The sequence below is a fragment of the Pithys albifrons genome, chromosome 24, assembly GCF_047495875.1.
Source record: "Pithys albifrons albifrons isolate INPA30051 chromosome 24, PitAlb_v1, whole genome shotgun sequence".
Lineage (NCBI taxonomy): Eukaryota > Metazoa > Chordata > Aves > Passeriformes > Thamnophilidae > Pithys > Pithys albifrons.
Window position 1 is genome coordinate 147,275 of NC_092481.1, and position 20,205 is coordinate 167,479.

The 20,205-nt window shown below is 46.1% G+C and overlaps 1 protein-coding gene across 3 annotated transcripts in view; it reads right to left on the minus strand.

The window, feature by feature from the left end:
• The window catches only part of LUZP1 (leucine zipper protein 1), a 40,252-nt gene that overhangs the window by 6,390 nt on the left and 13,657 nt on the right, over positions 1-20,205 (minus strand). For 2 of the 3 annotated variants that reach the window (XM_071576696.1, XM_071576698.1), the window contains exon 2: positions 3,736-6,977. In XM_071576696.1, the coding sequence (XP_071432797.1) occupies positions 3,736-6,870 (3,135 nt within the window). In that variant the 5' untranslated portion in view covers positions 6,871-6,977. Of the gene's footprint in view, positions 1-3,735; positions 6,978-11,590; positions 11,697-20,205 lie in introns of all 3 variants that reach the window. The other variant, XM_071576697.1, reaches the window with a different exon arrangement.

The window sequence follows — 20,205 nt, forward strand, 5'->3', positions numbered from 1 at the left end:
AGAACAGATTCTTTGGACAAGGTTGCTGAGCAGGAGTGAAAAGGTGATGGATGCTGTATTGGGTTCGCGTGGGCAGGTTTCTGTGAGAAGCTGCTAGAAGCTTCCCCTGTGTCTGTCAGAGCCAATGCCAGCTGACTCCAAGAGGGACATGTCACTGGCCAAGGCCGAGCCAATTACAGAAGGCAGCAGCAACTCTGTGATAACATATTTAAGAAGGAAAAAACCTCATTGTACAGAAGTAATTGTGGCCAGGGAAGAGAGGAGCAAGAATATAGGAGAGGAACAGCTCTGCAGACACCAAAGTCAGAGCAGAAGGAGGAGTAGGAAATGCTCCAGGTGTCAGAGTGGAGATTCCCCTGCGGCCCATGGTGAAGACCGTGGTGAAGCAGCCTGTCCCCCTGCAGCCCATGGAAGTTCACTGGGGTGTTGAGATCCACCTGCAGCCTGTGGAGGAGCTTCGCATGCAGGTGGATGCCAAAGGAAGCTGTGACCTCGTGGTAAGCCCACTCTGGAGCAGGATTCTGGCATGGACCTGAAAACCTGTGAAGAGAGAAGCCTGTGCTAGAGCAGGATTTGTGACCCCCTGGGGGACCCACAGTGGAATAGCCTGTTCTTGAAGGACTGCACCCCACGGAAAAGTGACCCATATTGGAGCAGTTCATGAAGAACTGTAGCCACGCTGGAGAGGGGACTCCTCTCCCTGAGCAGCAGTAGAAACAACCATGTGATGAACTGACTATAACCCCAATCCCCATCTCCTTGTACACCTGGGCGTGAGGTGGTGCAGTCCGGGAAAGAGGAAGGGGGTGGGGGGAAGGTGTTTTTAAGATTTGTTTTACTTCTCATTATCCTGCTCTGATTTTGATTGGTAATAAAAATTCAATTAATTTCCCCAAGTCAAGTCTTTTTGCCTCTGATAGTAATCTGTGAGTGATTGCTCCCTGCGCTTATCTCCACTCAGGAGCTTTTCACTATATTTTCTCTCTCCTATTCAGGGGAATGATAGAGGGGCTTCAATGGGAGCCTGACATCCAGCCAGGACCAACCCACCACAGACACACTGCACATTAGTCCCCAAAGCAGAGGAGAGAAGGGATGAGAGGAACAAGTCGCTGTCCACTGTCGGGGAGACTTTTCCACGAGACCCGCCCATCATAAGAAGGTATAATGGCTTCCCTTGAAGACAAGCCTACCTTTAAGGTTTTGCCTAATTTGTGAAGCACATAGCCCAGCTCCAGTTCTATTAATATCAGAGGCACAAGAAAACCATGCATTCATCTGGCATTGCTGCTGCCCACGTGCTCACAGCCTGCCAGTGCCTTTGCACTGATTTTCATCAGTCAAACATCAGACCAACCTCACTATCTAAAACATGAATCCCAACACAATGACTGCTCGAGGTTTTGTGTTTCCTCAGGTCTTTAGGGAGCCTGAGGAGGCTGACTTGTCAGCATCAGAGACAGCTGGTCCCCAGGCTGCAGCAGCCATCCTGCTTGCTGGGGGTCCTAAAGCAGTGTTCTAGAGAGCTGCTGCTTTTGCAGCACAGCTATTGCAAAGGGCTGTCGATACGTCCTGTAGCTTCATTATGGTCATTTGTCTACATCAGTAGTAGGGGAGGGAAGGCTGCAATGGAGGAGAGGATGATGGATTTTGGCAAAGCCAGTACAGATCTTGTATTTCCCAAACAAGATCATTAAGGGAATCTCAGACTGTGGATAGTGCAGCTGGAAAGAGATGACAGTGATACCTTCACAGGACAGCAGAATCTCAGCACAGATCAATGCCCAGCCTTCTGTCAGAGAAATAGCTACATCTTTAACTGAAACATAAATCCCAACAAAAACAGGCTCCTGTGATTTGAGGCATATTATAAGCCTGAAGATACCCTTCAAAGAGTTTTTTTCCTAGGGAACAGGCAATAATCTAAGCTGCCCAAATACATAATTTGATACATCTAGTACATCTATGTATCTAAAGTCTTTTAGGTTAACTTCATACTCCTCATTTGCAAGCTAAAAATACACTTACTCTATGACAAAGAATATAGGTTTGTGACTATGTGGTGTCAAGGGTGAATTTATTGCAAAGTACGATGCAGAGAGAGATGCTGAGCTCAACCCTTAACAGCCCTGTGTGAACTAACAACCTGGTCACTCTCCTGACTGCTGTCCCTGGAGACACAAGCAAGGCTGGAGCCAGCTAATCCTGGATACTTGGCTAACCACACAGAGGTCAGGTTGCTCTGTGAGGTACATTTCAGCTGCTGTGAATGTACACTGCATAGCTGGCAAGTTTGATCTGACAGTGACCTTGAGAGCACCTGCAGAAAATACTGCAGAGCTACACTCAGCCCTGGCTGGGCTGCCAGGTGGGAAATGGTAAAGAAATCCCAGAGTGTCTACTGTTCAGTGTTCCATGACCAACTGCACATGGGCCCAGCTGCAAGCGGAGAGAGTCAAGTCAGCTGCGAGAGTTAAGGTTGTGGGTGCTGTGAATTCAAACTCCTGAGATCAAGGAAGGCCCAGGAATGGATCTCCCACTTCCCAAGCACATAAGCTGTTGTTATGCAAAAGGACACCTTCACTCATATCAGTTCTGCTTGGATTCATGAAAGAGCAGTACAGATTGCCTGTGATCCAGCCTGGCCAGGAGGATAATGAATTCTCAGTGTTCAACTATAGCTGGAAGACCAGCCTGCACTTTGTAACACCAATAGACAGGCTCTCTGCAAAGCAAAGTGCAAATTCTTCTGTGCTTCTCATTACCAAAGAAGTGGAAGAGAAATTTTGAAAATGTAAAACTCCTTTCCTATCTCCGCCTCATCTTTGTCAATGCCAGAGTCATTCAGTTATCAATCTGTCCCCCCTGCCACCAGCCCTGTCGGACTACCCAGCCAGGTTCCTCCTGCAGACTGGCAATGGCGGCAGCTGCTCAGAGCAGTCCTAAATGAATAGCAGAGGCAGGAGCTGCAGCATGAGCCAGTGTGGTGTTTAATGGTCTAGAGGGAAGGGAGCTCACTTGAAATCTGCCAGAGCTTGCAGCTTCACTGGCAAACACAGTTCACCAGACCAGATGTCTACATCAACACTGCTTTAAGGGACTGCCCTCACCGGTACCAGCCAAAAGAACAGGAAAAGAGCAGAGCCACCCTTGAGGCTCTTGCCCCTTTTCAGGTGGAATATTGGTACAGACCAAGGATGGAGCAGCCTTTTGTTAGCCGGTACTACCCATCTGTTTAGGAGACGCCCCGGGAGCATTTTCAGACCAAAGTCTGGTTTCACATGAGGAAATCATGCAGCTCTTACAGAAAGGAGTTCTATCTCTACAGCTGCCATTAGACTTACAGCCCTGCCTGAGGCACAACCCTACTCAAATCTGCTCACTTCCACAATTTTCTCATTGCTGCTCCAAGTTGAAAATGCCATGCAAAGTCACTCTGAAAAGCATACCATGTCCTACTTAAACTGTGACTATGTGTTCTCTAATCCTGGTAAGACCAAATGCTACTACATAGTTATTCATATGGCATTACAAGACCCAAGCAGACAGATCCAAATTCAGTAAGGCTAAATCTGGTCATTCACATATGAGATACTGCACTGAAGACAGGAGCTGGGACAGGCAGAACTTAGGAAATAAGCTGTAAGAATTTCAAATCGCACATCCTACAATTACCAGGCGACTTGAAAAACTTCATCAACTGAAGGAAAAGAGTGTTGAACACAGGACACTTACAGGTAGTGTAGTCCGGTGCCAAGCAGCGGCTGCTGTAGGATCACTTGCATAGCTCCTGCGTGTTAGCAGTTCAGATGCACTTAAGTTACTTTTGGTCCTTCGGGACCCCAGTTCAGGAGCACTCCAAGAATTAGGCGCGGCACTGGTCCTTGCTGAGGTCTGCTCGAGGGAGTCTGTTCTTGCAGTATTCCCTTCCACTTCAGAGAGGTCCACTGAGGACCTACACAAGTTTGTAGAACTAGAAGCTGCAGTTTTGTCCACTTTAGTCTGAGGGTCCTCCAGGGAATGCAAGCTTTGCTTTGTTCTCCAGGAACTCCTCACAGTGACATGCTTTGTTTCGGATGAAGCTGCATCTGAAGAGCCGTGGCTCTTCCAGCTGATTGTCTCTGAAGGCAGCTCACTGTTTCTCTCTGTGAGTTCAGAAGTCTTTAGCGTAATGCTGCTTCTGGAGACCACTGTTTCGCCTTTACTTCTTGGCGCTACCTCCCCACTTCTGTCTAACTCAGACAATTTCAGAGCACTTTTATTAATCGATATCTCAAAGGATGTGGGGAGATTGTTTGTTATTGATGGTGAAGGTTCATTTGAAGCAGTTCTGATGTTGCTGGTGGTAACATGCCTTTCCTTGGCTCCTGTATCTGCACTGGTCCTTGGAGCTGTTGCCTCAGAAGGGAAGATTGTGATGCTGCTTGTCATTTTATTTGTTACCATTTTAAAAACAGACTTCTGTTTTTCTGACTCTGCCTCCGAAACAGTACCTCCCATGACTGCCTTCATATCTTTCTCAATAATTGCAGGTTTAATGATGGCTTTTGATCTCAGAGCTTCTCTTGGACTGAATGACCTTCTGGATTTCAATCCTCCATTGCTGGCATCTGATGATTTTACACACTTGGTGGAGTCTTCATCATTTACAGTGTTTTTGTCATTTTCAAAAAGTGATGCTCTAAAAACTCCCCTAGAATTGGGACTGATTTTCTTTTTTGCCTCAAAATCTGATTGAGAGGTTATTTTTTTGCCCCTTCCTGATTCTTCATCTGAATTAAGCTTTTCCTGGCTACTCTGAATGGTCTTGGAGTCTGTTTTTAAACTCATGTTTACATGATCTGTTGTTGAAGACTGCTCTGTATCTTCTTTATCAAGACCTGTGAGAATCTGCAGAATGTCTTCCTGACTCTTGGAGCGATGGGAACGCTTTGTCAGCATTGAAAACTTCATACTTTCAAGTGATGTGTCTGAGACTTCTTTTTCCTGGGAGATTATTGCCCTTCTAGCCCTCCCCTCCAAGGGCTGTTTGTGTGATGCAGCAGAAGTGTTCACTGCTTCTAATTTAGAGCCAGCAGAGTCTGAAGCTGACACGTGGGAGGACAGATGGTACCTGTATGCTGAAGCTGTGCCATTGGAAGAGGTGTGGTTACCTCTTGTGGGCTGTGTGTCCCCCATGCAGTCACTAACTTCAGCCTGGCTTGTTTTCAGCTTCTCGGCCAAAGAAACCATTGATTCTCCTTTACTTGACTTTTCATCTCGTGTGTCAGCACCATTTTGGCAGTTGCCACGGAGCACCTGAGATGGCTTTTCAGCTTTGGATTTCAGGCTTGTGTCACCTACAGGTTTGGAAGGTGCTTTCCAAGACTTCTGCTCCTGTGCAGCAGGAGGATATCGGCTGAGGACAGATGGCTGCTCTTTGGATCTCTTTCCCTCATTCTGCATGACAGAACCTTCCTTCTGACCAGGAGAAATAGTGGAACTTAAAGATTTTTCTTTTGTATCTGTAACAGCAGTGTCTGAAAAGGCTGATGCAGCAGATGTTTTTCCTGCTTTTCTGTTCATTAAGCTTGGACTAGGCACCTGCTTACCACCATGGCTGTAGCTGTCATTACTGACAGAAAAGTCTCTGTTCCGTGCTCTTTCCCGGCGCTGCTGCGGTGACAGCTCTCTTGGCTTGTGCTTGGCAGCTGTCAAATCAGCCATGACACCTCTGTATTTAGGTCGGTCATGTTTTCCCCTGCTAGAAAAGCTTGTATCTTCATTTTCAACCTCTCCATTCTCCAGATCTTTTTGTTTCTTTATTTGCATTTTTATTTCTTCTAGCTGACCTGTTAAGAGTTTGTTTTTATTCTGTTCACTCAAGTAACTGTCTTGCAGGTCATTGTTTTTGGCTCTCACTTTTTTAAGTTCTTCTTCTAAAGATTCAAAACGCTTGATCTGAGTTTTAAGCTTCTCAATTTCTTGGGTGAGATCTTTCACTTTGTTGTCTTCCTGGTTTTTATTCTTTTGGTTTTCTGATTTATTCCTGGCTTCATTTTCTACATGTTTCAGATAATCCACACTTCCCTTTCTCCTGGTCTCCTTAGAAGGCAGTGCAGAAGTCAAGTCATCTTCAATTCTCAAATCATTTCTATCCAGGAGATTGTTAGATGACCTTTCTAGCAAGTTGGATGCATTTCGAGTTTGATCTGCCCTATTTAGTTTATTGTTTTGTTCCAGTTTCTGTGTTAGCTCCTGGATTATTTTTTCATTCTGCTTTTCTCTTTCATTAAAATGTTTTCTTTCTGTGACAAAATTCAGGGCTAAAGATTTCAGCTTTTCTAACTCACCCATTAAGCTCTGCTCAGTTTTATCCAGCCTGTCCTCAGATGCTTCCAGTTCCTTCACTTTCACTCTAAGTATTTCTAATTCTGTGGATATCTTTTTGGTCAAGTTCTTTTCTTCATTGAGGCTAAGACAAAGCTGTGTACAGTCGTTCTTGCTCCTGCCAAAGGCCTCCTCCAGCTTCTCCAGCTCTGCCATTCTCCTCTGAAGGTGTTCAATTTCTGACTTCAGCTCTCGAGTGAGGTTCTCCTCCTCCTCAAGTTTTTCTTTCATTAATCTGCAAAGCTCTTCAGCCTTCCTAATTTCTTCATCTTTGCCTTCAATCTTCAGCACTCTTTTCCGTAGGGCTTCAATGTCAGCCAGCATGCTGGAGTTGCTGCCTTCTGCCTGGATAACTTTGTCCTGGAGGTCAAGCAGTTCATCCTCTGCTTTCTGGAGATTTTTGGTTGCTTCCTCCAGTTCATCAAGGCGGCGACTAAGGCTCTGCAACTTGAAACGTAGATGCCGATTTGAGGTTTCCTTGTAACCAGTAAATTCTGCCATGTTTATTTTATTTCTTTCAGGTGAAACCTTTGTTTTGTCTGGGTGAAGAGCATAGACCTCGTGTATTTCCCAGCGATGTTGTTCCTTTGAACAGAGGCAATCTCAAACTGAAAGAAAAAATGTTTTAAATCAGTATAAGAGCTCAGAATACAAATATTCTCACTGTGTAATTTAGACTATAAACATTCATATAAGTAATTTTTTAATTAAACACATTTCTGAGTGCTAAATTAGGACAAATGAAACTGCAGAAAAGAGCCACAGTTCATTTACTTTGGTTATACGGGGTTTCCAAAAATAGCCTGTTCCCAGTATCTGAGGGCAGGAAGTGCCCTCCACTGCTGGCCTGCACAGGTGGTTTGTGCACTACCAGCAGATTCGCACCCAGGGCTCCACAGTCAGTGGGGCTGCCTATGTGGAAGGTCCCAGACTGTAGAGGGTCATGCAGGACTTGGGTCCCTGTATATGGACATGCCCACACAGCAGACACTTCTCTTTTCAGCACTCCACCAGCCTCCTGAAGGCATGTTAGTGAAGAAGATTCAGGACTTCAGAAACAGAAAAATGGAAACCCCAGCCATGTGGTAACCACTGAGGAGGGGGCAAGCCCCCCACTCTGGCTTGCAGATGGAGGGACTGGGAATTGCTGCCATTCAGCACTGCCCACCACTGCCAGTATTTCTCCTGCATCCCTGGCTGCTCAGCAGAAATCTTCACCCAAGTTGTAGTCACATCTCAAGGATACTATGCCAGTGGAGTTCCAGGTTTCTCCCTCCTGTTTCAAAAGCTGTTGCCCTTACCCGCCACTCACTCACCCACACAGGAGATAAGCAGTTGCCTACACCTCTCCCGGCTGTTGCTGAGAGCGAGCAGTGATTGGAACACATCAACACATTCTTGATATACCCAATGTGAGCTCTTCTCAGCTCAGCTCAGAGCTGGCAGGATGTTTTTTGAACAATAGGGAGCCTGGCAGGGAGTAGCAGGAAGGGGGCCCTGGCCACACCAGAATGACCACTGGGAGATATCCTAGTTCAGCAGGTGGGACCAGTTATCACTGTGTGGGGGTGATCAAAGTTGTGTATTCTACCCCCTCTATTCATTCCCTAAGGACAATGGACCATTAGCAGCAGCTGCCCATGGAGTCATTGGCACCTTCACACACAGCCTGAGGGGGCGTGGCTGCCAATGGGCCATCAACAGTTCAGGGATACCCCATGACTCCAGAGTTAATCACCCATTGTGTGAGTCCCCGCCCTGGGGAAGGGACTGGGTGCTCCCTGAGGGTACATAAGTGGTGGGTAAGAAGACCTCAGGAACCTCTCGTCAGATCCAGAGGAGCAGCAGGACCTTGACAGGAGGAGACCACCACTCTCAACCAGACTACGACTGCCACTCTTGACCAGACCACAGCCCTTGCCTCCACCAACAGGTTTTTCACTTCCTTTTGCTCTGGACTTGGGGGGAACCACAAGGGTCTCAGCACAAGGGCAAACAAACCTCTTTGGGTTTGTGCCCTAGGACACTGGGTTATACTGCTGGGTTTTGTGAGTTGAAAGCAATTTCTCTTTGTGTCAGTGTATTTATTGTAACATTATTATTAAATTGTAGCTCTGACTTATAATCTCTCTCGTGTTGAGTTCATTTCTCCTGCTGGTTCACCTTTAAACCAGCATAGGAGGATACACAGCTCCCCTTTGACATTCAGTATTAGCATCATTCTGTCCTGGCCCTGAGGCATTGCCCCAATGAGTGCAAGGACTACTACAAACATGAGGAGAGGGAAGGTGCCCTTGCTCAGGCTGCCTGCCTTGAAGTGGGACCTGACCTCCAGAATTTTTGTGGAGCTCTCTGCGGAGGAAACACTCAGGAGTTTTCTATTTCAGAGTGCCAAGAAGCAACAAGTGGGATGTGGGGAGGAGACTGGGCTGGTAAGGGAAGCACCAGTGCCCCACTGCACATCCTTAGGCTGGAGGTGATCCATTTCTGGCCAGGCAGGAGAGCCCGTCCTGTGGACAGGCACCTGCTGTGCATGCCATGAAGGCACTCCTGGTGCACAGCAGGCACCCTTTGACCTGTCTCCTGAAGGACCTTCCTCATTCTGAGGGGTTCACCAACATATTGGTTGATCTCACTCCTCATGTACCTGAAAGGAGCATCTCAAAGAGCACCTGGAGAGGAACCTCGGTGTCCCGTGCACAGCAGTGCACCCAGCCTTGGCTACATGCCTGTCTCCTCCCTCACCGCCACAACCATGCCTCAGTCCTGGACTCTCATGCTGTCCACACACCATGGAGGCGTTGTGGGCCACAGCAGCTGCCTGCAGGCCCAAAAGGCTACGCACAACCTGGCAGAACCCCATGAGAAATGTCACCAGAGTGGCGCAGAAAAGGCCACAGTGAGCAGCTTCACAGTGCCCTGAAATAAAGCCCTTTCCTAGCAGGCCTAAGAGCTGGGAGTTAATGGTTAACCTGACACCAGCTACCCAATGGGAAGTGAGAGCAGCCTCCTCCTCAGGGCAGTCAAGACTGTGATGGACGCAGATGTGCACAGGGCTGGTATGCAGCACTGGTATGCTGTGTAAGTGTGCACTGTCAGTGTGCAGTGCTGGCTTTGGGGCAGCATTGGTATGCTGAGCAGCTGTGCAGCACAGGTTTCCAGACAAAGCTGATGTGCAGCAGTGGTTTTCAAGCCACAGCTCCCACAAGTCATTTCTGTGGAGCTCAAGGGACAGAGCTGCATGTGGCCCACAAGAGTTTCACTAACCAGGACAGGGTGACTCTAGCTCCCAAGCAACAGGCTCCTCACCAAAGAGAGACCACTGTGGCTCAGCAAGCTCTGTCACGGGGACCAGTCCCACAGCCCACTTTGTAGGAAGGGGTGGGAAATGGAGAGCTACCTCCACAGGCAGATGGGCAAAGGGGCTGCTCTTCCCTTTCCTCCCTTTTCTACATTCCAAATATCCACACAGCATCAGCTGCTATTTGGATGGAGTAGGATCCCTGCTCTCACACACTTGGTGCCCTGGGGAGGCCAGTAAAGGGTCAAGTTCAGTGAGCAACTGGGTGCAGAAGAGAGACCTTGTCCTGAAAACAACAGGCAGACAAGAAGAAACAATTGCCCTGGGAGGTAACCCGGGGTGATCCAACGCAGATGCCACCAGGAAGGAAAGGGGTTATGGGGCACAGATCCCTCAGAAGGGACACAGTATTGCTGGTGAATCATCTATCTTATTGCTCCATCAAACCATGCTTCTGAAGTTGGTTCCTACAGAGTCTGGCCCATGGCTTACAACATGCTTTTGTGTCTACACAGAATAAAACTGAGTGAAAGGCTCACTGTGGGCCATGGGTCAAGATTTAGGCCCTCTGGCTACATTGTCACATTTCATGGGTCATGAAGAGAAAGAGAGGGATATTGGGACTAAGTTACTGATCTCTTTGTATGTCAGAGGTTGCTCAGAGGAGAACCAGACTTAGATACACTAAAATTTTCAAATGATGCAGATAACTGTACTCAGCAATGAGTGAAATACTACACGTGTCCCTGACGGGCTGATAAAGTTCAATGTCTTTATGAATGACAGAGATGATGGGATGGAGCATGTTCTCATCAAGTTTGTCGATGACACTAGGCTGGAGGCAGAGGAGAACATGGCTGATATGTTAGGGCAGGGCTGCTATTCATACAGGCAGAAGAAAGGAATGGACAGCCATCCTAGCAAAATGAAGTACAAGTTCTGCCCCTGTGGCACCAGGACAGGCTAGGGATTATGGCTAAAACTCCACTTCACAGAAAGGGATCTGGGGAGTCCTAGTGTCTAGGGTTTGCCCAGCTTTCTCCTGCCAGGTCCAAACTGCCTGGACTGGAAAAGAAAAACCTGAAAAGATGGCAAGAACTCAAAACGAAACCAGACTGAATTAATGCATACATATATATTCTAACATTTATCACTACACACGTAATTGTACCCACCCGAGGGGTTCCCAGGGAAGAGGGAAAAAGGGGAAGGGGGATGGGAATGAGAAGGGACAAAAGAAAACAAACACACAACGAATGGAATACAATCAAAGTTTTGAAAACAAACTGGCAAGGATACAGTCTCACCACCCCAAGGGACAGAACCGAGCGAAACGAAAGATCTCTGTCTAGGCTGTCCTCTGCTTCCCTGTGCCACCCTTGGAAGCAGCACACCAAGAACTAAACTCCTCCCTCCCGTTACATGGAAAACATGTGTGGAATAACTACGTAATGGCCACTTCTGTAGTTACAGCTGGTTACTACGGAAACCTAGATCAAAACCATCACACCTAGACATTCATGAGTTGAACAGAGGTCAAAGGTGTTTCCTTCTGGCTAAGAAGGCCAACCATAGACCGGGCTGTGTGCAGTGAGCAGGTTGAGGGAGGTGATCCTCGCTCTTTGGCTCTTGTGAGGCCACCTCTAGAGTGCTGTGTCTAACTGGGGACTGCCTGGTACAACAAAGCCATGAATGTACTGGGCTGAGTCCAGAAGAGTCCACTGAAACGGCCATGAGCTGGAGCAGAGGACACATTTGGAAACACTGAAGGAACTGAGTTTACTCAGCCTGGAGAAGACAAAGACCTTTTGCTGCCTGCAGCAAGAGGAGGGTGTGGAGAAGATACACAGTCGGGCACACAATGAATGATGCAAATGACACATGCTGCAAGAAGAAAAATTCCAAGTAGTCAGTACTTACATTTTTTCTTTTTCCCTACCATGACAGTGTTCTAACACTGCCACAGGATCCAGACAGGTAGTGGGACGTCCATCCATGGAGTTACCTCAGTGCTTGGAAATAGAACCTGAACAAATCAGTATTACAAATAAATTGCACACTTGAGGGGAATCAGCTAATGTAAAATACTATTTTAGATGTAGTGGCTGCTTTAAGCTGGTCATGCTTTGAGTTAGGGTTCAGACCAGAGACCATCAGGGGTACTTTCAACCCAAACTATTCCAGCTGTTCATGACTGTCTGTCACTGATATCAAAGTATCAGAAGGAACAGTGCAGGATTCAAACACTGGGACTATTAATAATGCCAATTAATATTGTTGTCAGATGTTTAAACAGGAGTTGTTAAATAAATCTGATAAAGCTTGTAAATACACTGATGTTATGGGTTCACCTAGGTGGGCCTAGATTTGGGCTCTGAAGTCTGGACCAGGCCGAAGCTGTCAGCTGACTTGAGCTGGGCTGAGCTAACAGCTGACCTCTTCTAGCCAGTAATTTTATATTCCATACCACATTATGACATCATCTCCAGGGCAGTAGGAACCAGTGTGGGAGTGGTTAAGGCAGTCGCTTCTCAGCCTCCTCTTGGGAGGACGCACGATGCTGTCCCAGGGGGGATGGAGAGGACCAGGCCCACCACTGGCTCACAGGGTATCTCAGGAAAGTAAATTGTGTTGTTCTGGGTCTCTCCTTTCTGCTTGAGTTTGTCTCCCTGGGGAATAAGTATTTTCTTAAGTAATGTGTAGTTAGGACAGTAGAATTTGTGTGTTCGTTTAGAAGTTGAGGTGGGGAACTTGTTGTTGCAGACTTGTGTGAGTGAATATTTGTACTCTCTTCTAATTGTCTCTTTCTTTCTGTGAAAAATATATGTAGTTTTAGTATAAATGCCATTTGAAGTGTTTTTTTCTTTCCCCTCTCTTTTCCTCCCTTTCCCTGGTGTTAGGAGGGAGGCTTTTCTCTCTGTGCTTGGGGGGGGTTGGCAGTTGCTTATCTCAAACCAAGACAACTGAACCATCTGACACGGATGTATGGAGTTCAGATTTTTCTTTATCACTCTCTCACTTCTGGAAAAGTGAGCAGTTCTCAGCCTAGGTTTATTTTAGCATTTTAGAAAAAAAAACCACAAAACAACAGAAAGAAAAAGAGGATGATAATTTTCCCAAACAGCAAATAAACTGTAGCAGTGGCAAATATAATAGGGAGAGTACAGCCATCTAAGTCACTAATAAAGTGAGATCAAGGACTCTGGTGGGCTGTATCCTGGACACACTGAAAAGGCTCAGGGGTCTCAGTAGCAATCTTATCTCCAGCAGCAGCTGATGTACTGCTGCAAATCAGAGGCAGCTCCTCTTGGCTGTACCAAATACTGAGTGGAAGTACAACAGTAGGGGTGACATTCTTTTGTTTGTGGTACCAGACTGTATGTACACACTCAAGGCTGATGCATCTCATTTTGCTTAAATACACAGACACACCTACAAAATGCTCTTGAGTCTTCTAGATTCAAAGCAAAAAAGATGCTCAGGTGTCTTCTAGACCTTACCAGAGAAACAAGACTTTCCACAGGAGTACTTCTCCCCCACTGGTGACAAAGGGAGCCCAGTCATGGGTTTGGGCACAGGTAAATGGATGGCAGTTGTCTCCCCCAGGAATAAGGCCTCTCTTTCTTCAAGGACCATACACCAAAAATATGAACTGAAAGTTTCAGAAAAGCTGAGGAGTTTTGAAAAAGCTCAGAAAGGTAGTCAGGCATGCTTCTTTACTCTTTAAAACTCTAAGAAATTCTTGATTTCATCTCAACAACAATCCTGCATGAAGCCGAGAGCCACAATAACATCCCTTTGGATTTGAGTTCTTGAAAAATGTCCTTCAGATGAGATATGCAGGACATCTGGGAGGTCTCCAAAGAAAATATCAGGCAAAATATATGGCTAATAACTATCTAGAGGAAATAAGACTTTGTCTAACCTAAAAGGCTCTTAATTAGAGCGCATTGAGCCAAACTCCAATTCCACACAATTTAACCAATTCAAAGCAGTAATGCAGTACCAAACACTTCAGTGAATTTATCAGGATTCACTATTTAAATTACTCATTCTGATTCTACTTTTCCTCATGGATTTGTCATTGAGTTTCCCCGATCTTCCTCAACAAGTGTGTGTATCTCCTAACTACATTCATATTTAGCATTAGCGGTTGTCTGCTCCCACTGCTTAGGGCAGACAGCCTTTCAGGGCTCTTCTGATTCTGCGTGGTTTTTTGCCACAGCATCCTGTTTAACAGCTGTAAGAATTCCCTGTTCAAGACATTTACTAGAGTCATAATTCTACATTACCCTTTCTGTTCTTAATTATTCCTGCACATTCACTTTTCCTCATTGTTATATACAGTTTTATGAAAATGTCTCTTTAGCAAAATTATCAGATATAACGTTCCCCTGGAACTACTTTATCTTGCTTACACAAAACACAAATAGTCAGTTCACAGATCTGCATGGAGGTAACAAATCTCCAGCTAGAAACATCTGTGTTAGCTAAACACTTCATGAACCAGGCAATAAGCGTCATCTACTTCAGGAGCAGCAGTTAAATAACTATGAGAGAACTACGCGGATCATCTCTTCCAGAGCTCCTGAGGATCATGACGATGTTCCTCTCCAGAAGCACAGGAGCATCTTACCCTACAAGTCATCTTCCTTGCTCTGGTTTGTCTGTTGGTTAGAGTCCCACAAGCACCCACAGCTCTTGGATTCGGGATGTCCCCAACATGCTCATGTGGGAATAACTGCTGGTACCCACTGCTACTGTGCTCCCTGTTATGCCAAGATAAAAACACGGCCAGCTGCTATGTATGTCTGTTGAGTACTAGGACACTTGGATATCTCTCCTGAGCACATTTTGTGCTTAATCTGTGTGTTTTTTTAATCTTTTTGCTTGTGCTTTTACACTGATAATGCAAGATCCCTCACTGTGGTTGGGGGAGCCTGAGCTTCCACTGACAGCACCACTGGTTTGTCACAGCACCTGTCACCTAAAGGGTGATGTCACAGTATATATGACACGTTATATCATATATGATACATATACGATACATTTCAGCCTTCCCAATCCTAAAGATAAATTAGAATTATTAATGCCTTGGCCTGCAGTCTCTTTTTTATTAATTTCTTTGGTGTAGAAGTTCTCAGGGTTTGTTTCCCATAGATTCTGGAAAGCAGCACTCATCACGAGCAACAGAAAAGCAATAGATTCAAGCATAGCTATAATCAGAGAACAGAAAAGCAAATTGTCCCATTAGAGTTGGAGTCATTGGAATCCTCTGCACTGTGAAACCACACAGGATGAGGTTTGCATTCCTCAGCTGATAGGTGAGGCAGTCTCAGGTGAGGATCAGAGAAGAGCTATTTTCCATGCTCTTATGGATGGTATCACTGCCTTCACGTCACCAAATACTGGGGTGAACTTAGATCCTCCTTGTTCTATTTTCTGTTAAATTATTACTCAGAATACCCGTGGGAACTATATTTTTGCACTGAGCACAATGCTGGGAGTGTTTGCACACATGTGGGGAAAGGGAGCCTTAGGCAAGGCAACACAGGTCTCCAAACTATGTATTCAAATTGCATTAGACAGCTGACAGTCACTTCAGGAATGAGGACAGCTCTGGGGATATACAACAAGCAAAATCTGGGGTAGGAAGGGGTTTCTTCTGAGTAGTCCCTGATGGCCAAGTAGGTCAGGGAGGAACTGATGAAACTATGCTCCCATTCTAATGCATACTCTTCCACCTGAAGAATAGGTTAGATGTGTTGGATGGATTCCTCCCCACGTGCACATACACCTGCAGTTTTAATTAAAGGGTTTCTGGTGTTGCACATATATACAAGGAAGAGTGAACGTGTCACACTCACAGGTGGTAATGCTGCTGACGAATCATGCTTGTACCACAGCTCAACGTGGTGAGAGCATCAGTGGGACTTTTCTTCCCTGCCCTAGGGTGGAATGTGCTGGGAGGAGTCCAGCATGTCCTTCTTTATTTGTAAAGTAAAATTTCTCTGCCGTTTAAATAGAAAAAGGACATGGGTATCACAAATTGCACCAAAGGGCAATAGTATGGCCAGGCTCTTCAATTAGTTAAACAGAGAGGGAAGGAAAGTTTTCCTTAATTTGATTTTGACTTTTGTGAGCTCTTTCCAGCACCCAGTTCTTGACCTCACACAATGATACACAGTCGTGAGAACAGGAGAAAAACATTCAAGAAAAGAAAAAGTGTATAAAACAAGATACTCAGATTAAATAACAGCCAGAGTGCACTATGGGACATCAGCTCTGTATGCCACCTGCAGGCACCTAACAACCTCCTGGGGCACCTGAGGAGGAAGACAATGTGTTTGCTCACACAGAATGGGGACAGGGGCTCCCTGTCCCCCACTGAACACAAAGGCAGAATGCCAAGTGAATTTTGGAGATGCATGTATTTTGAGGGATGAACAGTCTCAAGAAACATCTGTATCTAGTGGGAGAGGAAATTCTCAAAGTCAGAAAAAGCTCAGCAATTTGCAACTGGTTTGAATATTGACTAATACAATGCTAGACTAGAGATGTAAAATAATGAGACAGCAGCCAAAAATAACCACAGCGACCACAGTCTTCAAGAAGACTCAAATGAAGACACCAAACAGCATCCACAGTAAGTGTGAGACGGCAGCAGGCTCTGCAGATAGAGGAGAGGATATGGCACATCACTGAGTCACACTGACCCTACATCAACACCACAATCACCCAGCAAACTCCTCAGTTCTGTTCTTCTCCTGGCAATACAATAGGAATTTCTCTACACGGAGCTGGGAGGGCCAGCGCAAAAGCAGCGGAGCATAAAGCCACTCCTGGTTGCTCACAGCAGATGCTCTGAGCAGCACTGTTGCTGTTGCTTTACTGTGCACAGCAGAGATTTGCCTTCCTCGGTAAAGCTGCTTCCCTCTGGCTCCCCTTTGAACTAACTGCTTGTGTCAAGGTGGAAAGACTCTCTGAGACCAGGTCTGAGCATTCGGTGACCAGGTACAGGATCTTTCAGCAATACACAGCAATTGTGTTAACCTGCACAAGTGCCAGAGCCCTGCAGCTAGTGGCATCTTGTCCTGGGAGCTCGATGACAAGCAGGATGTCACCCATGCTCCAGAGCCCTTGATCAGAAATGAACTGATACTTTCAAAGCCACCCAGCATGCTACTCCTATCTGCCAGGTATCAAAAATGCCTTGTACCTGCAGCAGACAAGTTACTTATTTTGACAAGCTTATATTTGAATTCAGCAACACGTTTTTATGTACTGCAGGCAAGCAGAAGAGTTGGTGGTGCAGTTGGGGACCTCATCAAAATCACAAGTCTCAAGAATGACCCTCCTGCCTTCTTCACATTCTTTCAAAAAAAATGCCCCATCTTGCACTAGAATCAAAGCTGAGAAAGATATTTTTCTTCTTCCTATCCTGCCACTTGTACTGTCCTCAGAAGCAGATTTTACTGTCACATTTGATTTCACAAACACTATGCAGGCATCTCTCCAGCAAGTCACAAACTTGGCAGCATCCAGCAGATGGCATGCGAAAAGCGGCCCCAGCTCAGTGGTGCCTTTGTAATATTTACTGGACACAGAGGTCTCCCACCTCCTTCACCCTCCATCCCTCCCTCCCACCTCCATCAAGCTCAGCATTGCAAAGGCTTTGGGGACCATGGCTATCACAATCATTTCACCCTCATAACATGTGCTAGCATGAGGGTACCTCCTGGAGCTGAACCACCCCTGGGCAGGCTAAAAGCCCCAGAATCCCAACTGTACAAGAGCCTCAGACTAATTGAAAAGATTCAGGGGAGATTCAGAGCAAGCAAGATCCAGAAAATTGTCGGAAAATTAATGAAAGAATATTTAAAAGATTATTGAATACAAAGAACACCAAGTCCTATGACTCAGGAAGTCCCTGGAAGCAGACAGCAGGGAAATCCCTATTCCCTATCCTCATGTTCCTTCCCAACAGCTGCTTTTGACCACTGGTGCAGGTAGGATGCTGAGGAGACAGGCACCTCAGTCAGACCTACAGTGCCCTTTCCTCTGTTCCTTTTCCTTTCTCCTGCATCACTGCATCTCCTGCTTCTCAAACTTCCATTACTCACAGTTACTTAGCATACAGTAACAGCTCTTCTCAGACTTATCTTCCATGCTGTCACTTCAATAAGCTTGACTCCTGAACTTGCTCTTCTAACCTCTTCATCTGACCACCACAAATCTTACCCTTTGAGCACAACTCTATTCTGTCCACTCTCTTCTGTCATGCTTGTGCTGAAGGCTGGGACAGTAATATTACTCTCAGTTCCTGATGGTGTTTTCACATCCTCATCTCCTACTGTTACCTTCTGCTTATGCCTGGTTGGACTCACTTTGTTCAGTGCCCTACTTCTGCTTGTACATGGTGTTATGCTGGGGAACTCCTTGCTGCACAATGCTGAGGAAGCTTAAAGTCCTTGTGGGTTCATAAAGCAGCAACTGGATAAATTCATAGAAGAAAAATCCCTCAAGGCCATAGATATAGGAAAAGGAACCCACTTCTAGTTCAGCAAGTCCTCTGAGACAAAACTGTGAGGTTGAGAGAATTCTCTGACCTGCACTGTTGCACACTTCCCCTGTCCCTATCCTCCTTTCTGGGAGCCCATTTCTAGCTGTTGCTCTCATCCAGTAGAGCTCTTATTATCTTCTTAGGCTCTTGTATTGCCCCATCCCAAACACTCGTTCAGGTGAAAAAGGACTAACATGGCATATCTGACAAGTGCCACACTGCAAATGGGCTACATACCCAAAAGCAGAAACCCATACAATTCATCATCCTGCAACACATATAGAGCTGGGAAAGGCCTTCCTGATACAATACATCTAATAAGATTAACCTCAAGTATTCATAACCATCTCCAAAACATTTTGCTCATTTGGCATAGGCAGCTCTAACCACCACATTTTTCAAAAGATCTAAATGGTTACAGATAGATCCCTGTGGACATGAAAATTACAGAATATTGTGTGTTTCTCTGCACCTCATCTGATACAGGGCACATTTCACTCTCTTAACAGAGTAGTAGAAGGATATCCAAGTCAGCTTCCTTGCAGGAACACTCCTTCAATTGCTGTGAGCTTTTCCGGCAGAAATCTTGACTCAGCCATTCAGAGGTTTCCACGTGGATCCCTACAAACTCTGCAGAAAATGGGGATTGCTCCAGAAGTCCTCCCCCAAAAATTAGCTCATCAACTCAATAGCATAGAGAACTGGTTACTCTTGTGACTTTCTTCCTGGAAGAACTCAATCAATGAAGTTTGTAAGTGCTAAAAGGAAAGCTTTTCAGCTCCCTCACACACACAGGAACAGCTTGAAGAGTTGCCATAGCTACTGCCTGTCCTGCACTGCTGCAGCTCCCAAACCATCCACTTTCTGCCTTGAACAGAAATTAAAGGACAAGCAGGCAAGCAATCTGTGTGTGGGTGCCTGCCCAGCCTGGGCAGAGAAATGCAATTCAGCAAACTTCCAGCAGATCTCAAAAGCTGGGACAGAACTGAGTTTTGGAACAAGGAAGCATACAGGCCCCAAAGAAGCTACACAACACAACTGCAGTGTCTGGAGGCCAAAGCAGCAGTGTGGCCGCAGGGCAAAGCCATGTGGGGAGAGTAAGCAGAAAACAACAACCTAACATCTCCCAGTGTGCTGTTCAACAGTGCAAACGTTGGGATGTACCTCTCATCCCCACCCACATGGTCCCAGCGATGGTGTTACACGTGAGAGTGCATACTCCATGTCCCAGCTGTATTTTCTCTCTCTGCCCAGCAAGGCTGCTGTCCACAGTTTAAGTGCATTTCAGAAGAAAGCAGCAGCTTGGCTAATGATCATGAAGTGCAGGGGCCCACGCTGCCTGCTGCTGTCAGGGAGCAACTCTGAAAGCCACAGTGGCACATTTGATTCAGGCAAAAAAGGCTACACAGCATCACACTGAGCCCCACTCCACCCCTGCTGGTCTTCCCCAGAAGCCTTGACTGGTTTCTTGATGCACTGCTGCACAGCTCTTTCCGTGGCCTATTTTTTGACATTGTTTTGGACATGTCATTGATATTAATCTGTTGCCACAGTGATGGTTCTCTGGCCCTCAGGCTATACAATAATGTTCCAGAAGGAAGCTGCCACTCTTCAGGATTTTTGAGATAGTCTACCCTTCGATAGTATTTATTCAAAGATTCTCCCAGGTCCTCTTTTTCTGTTGCCCATTGGCCAAAAGGCTTATAAGCTATCTTTCCTGAGGTCCATGCTCTGAAGAAAACACAAGTTTCCTTGCTTGTGCTGTATTTTGGATTCTTGTGCTTTGCTCTGCTTCAGCCATTTAAACAAAACAAATACTGGATCTGTTGTCACTTACTCAGGGATGCCCCAAACTGCCCTGACTCTGCACCTCCAGAGCAGTCAGTACATGCTGGCTGAGCTGGATCTGATGCCTTCTCACTCCCAGCTGCATATTCCCTCGTGCTATGCAGGCTCACACACTCCTATCCCA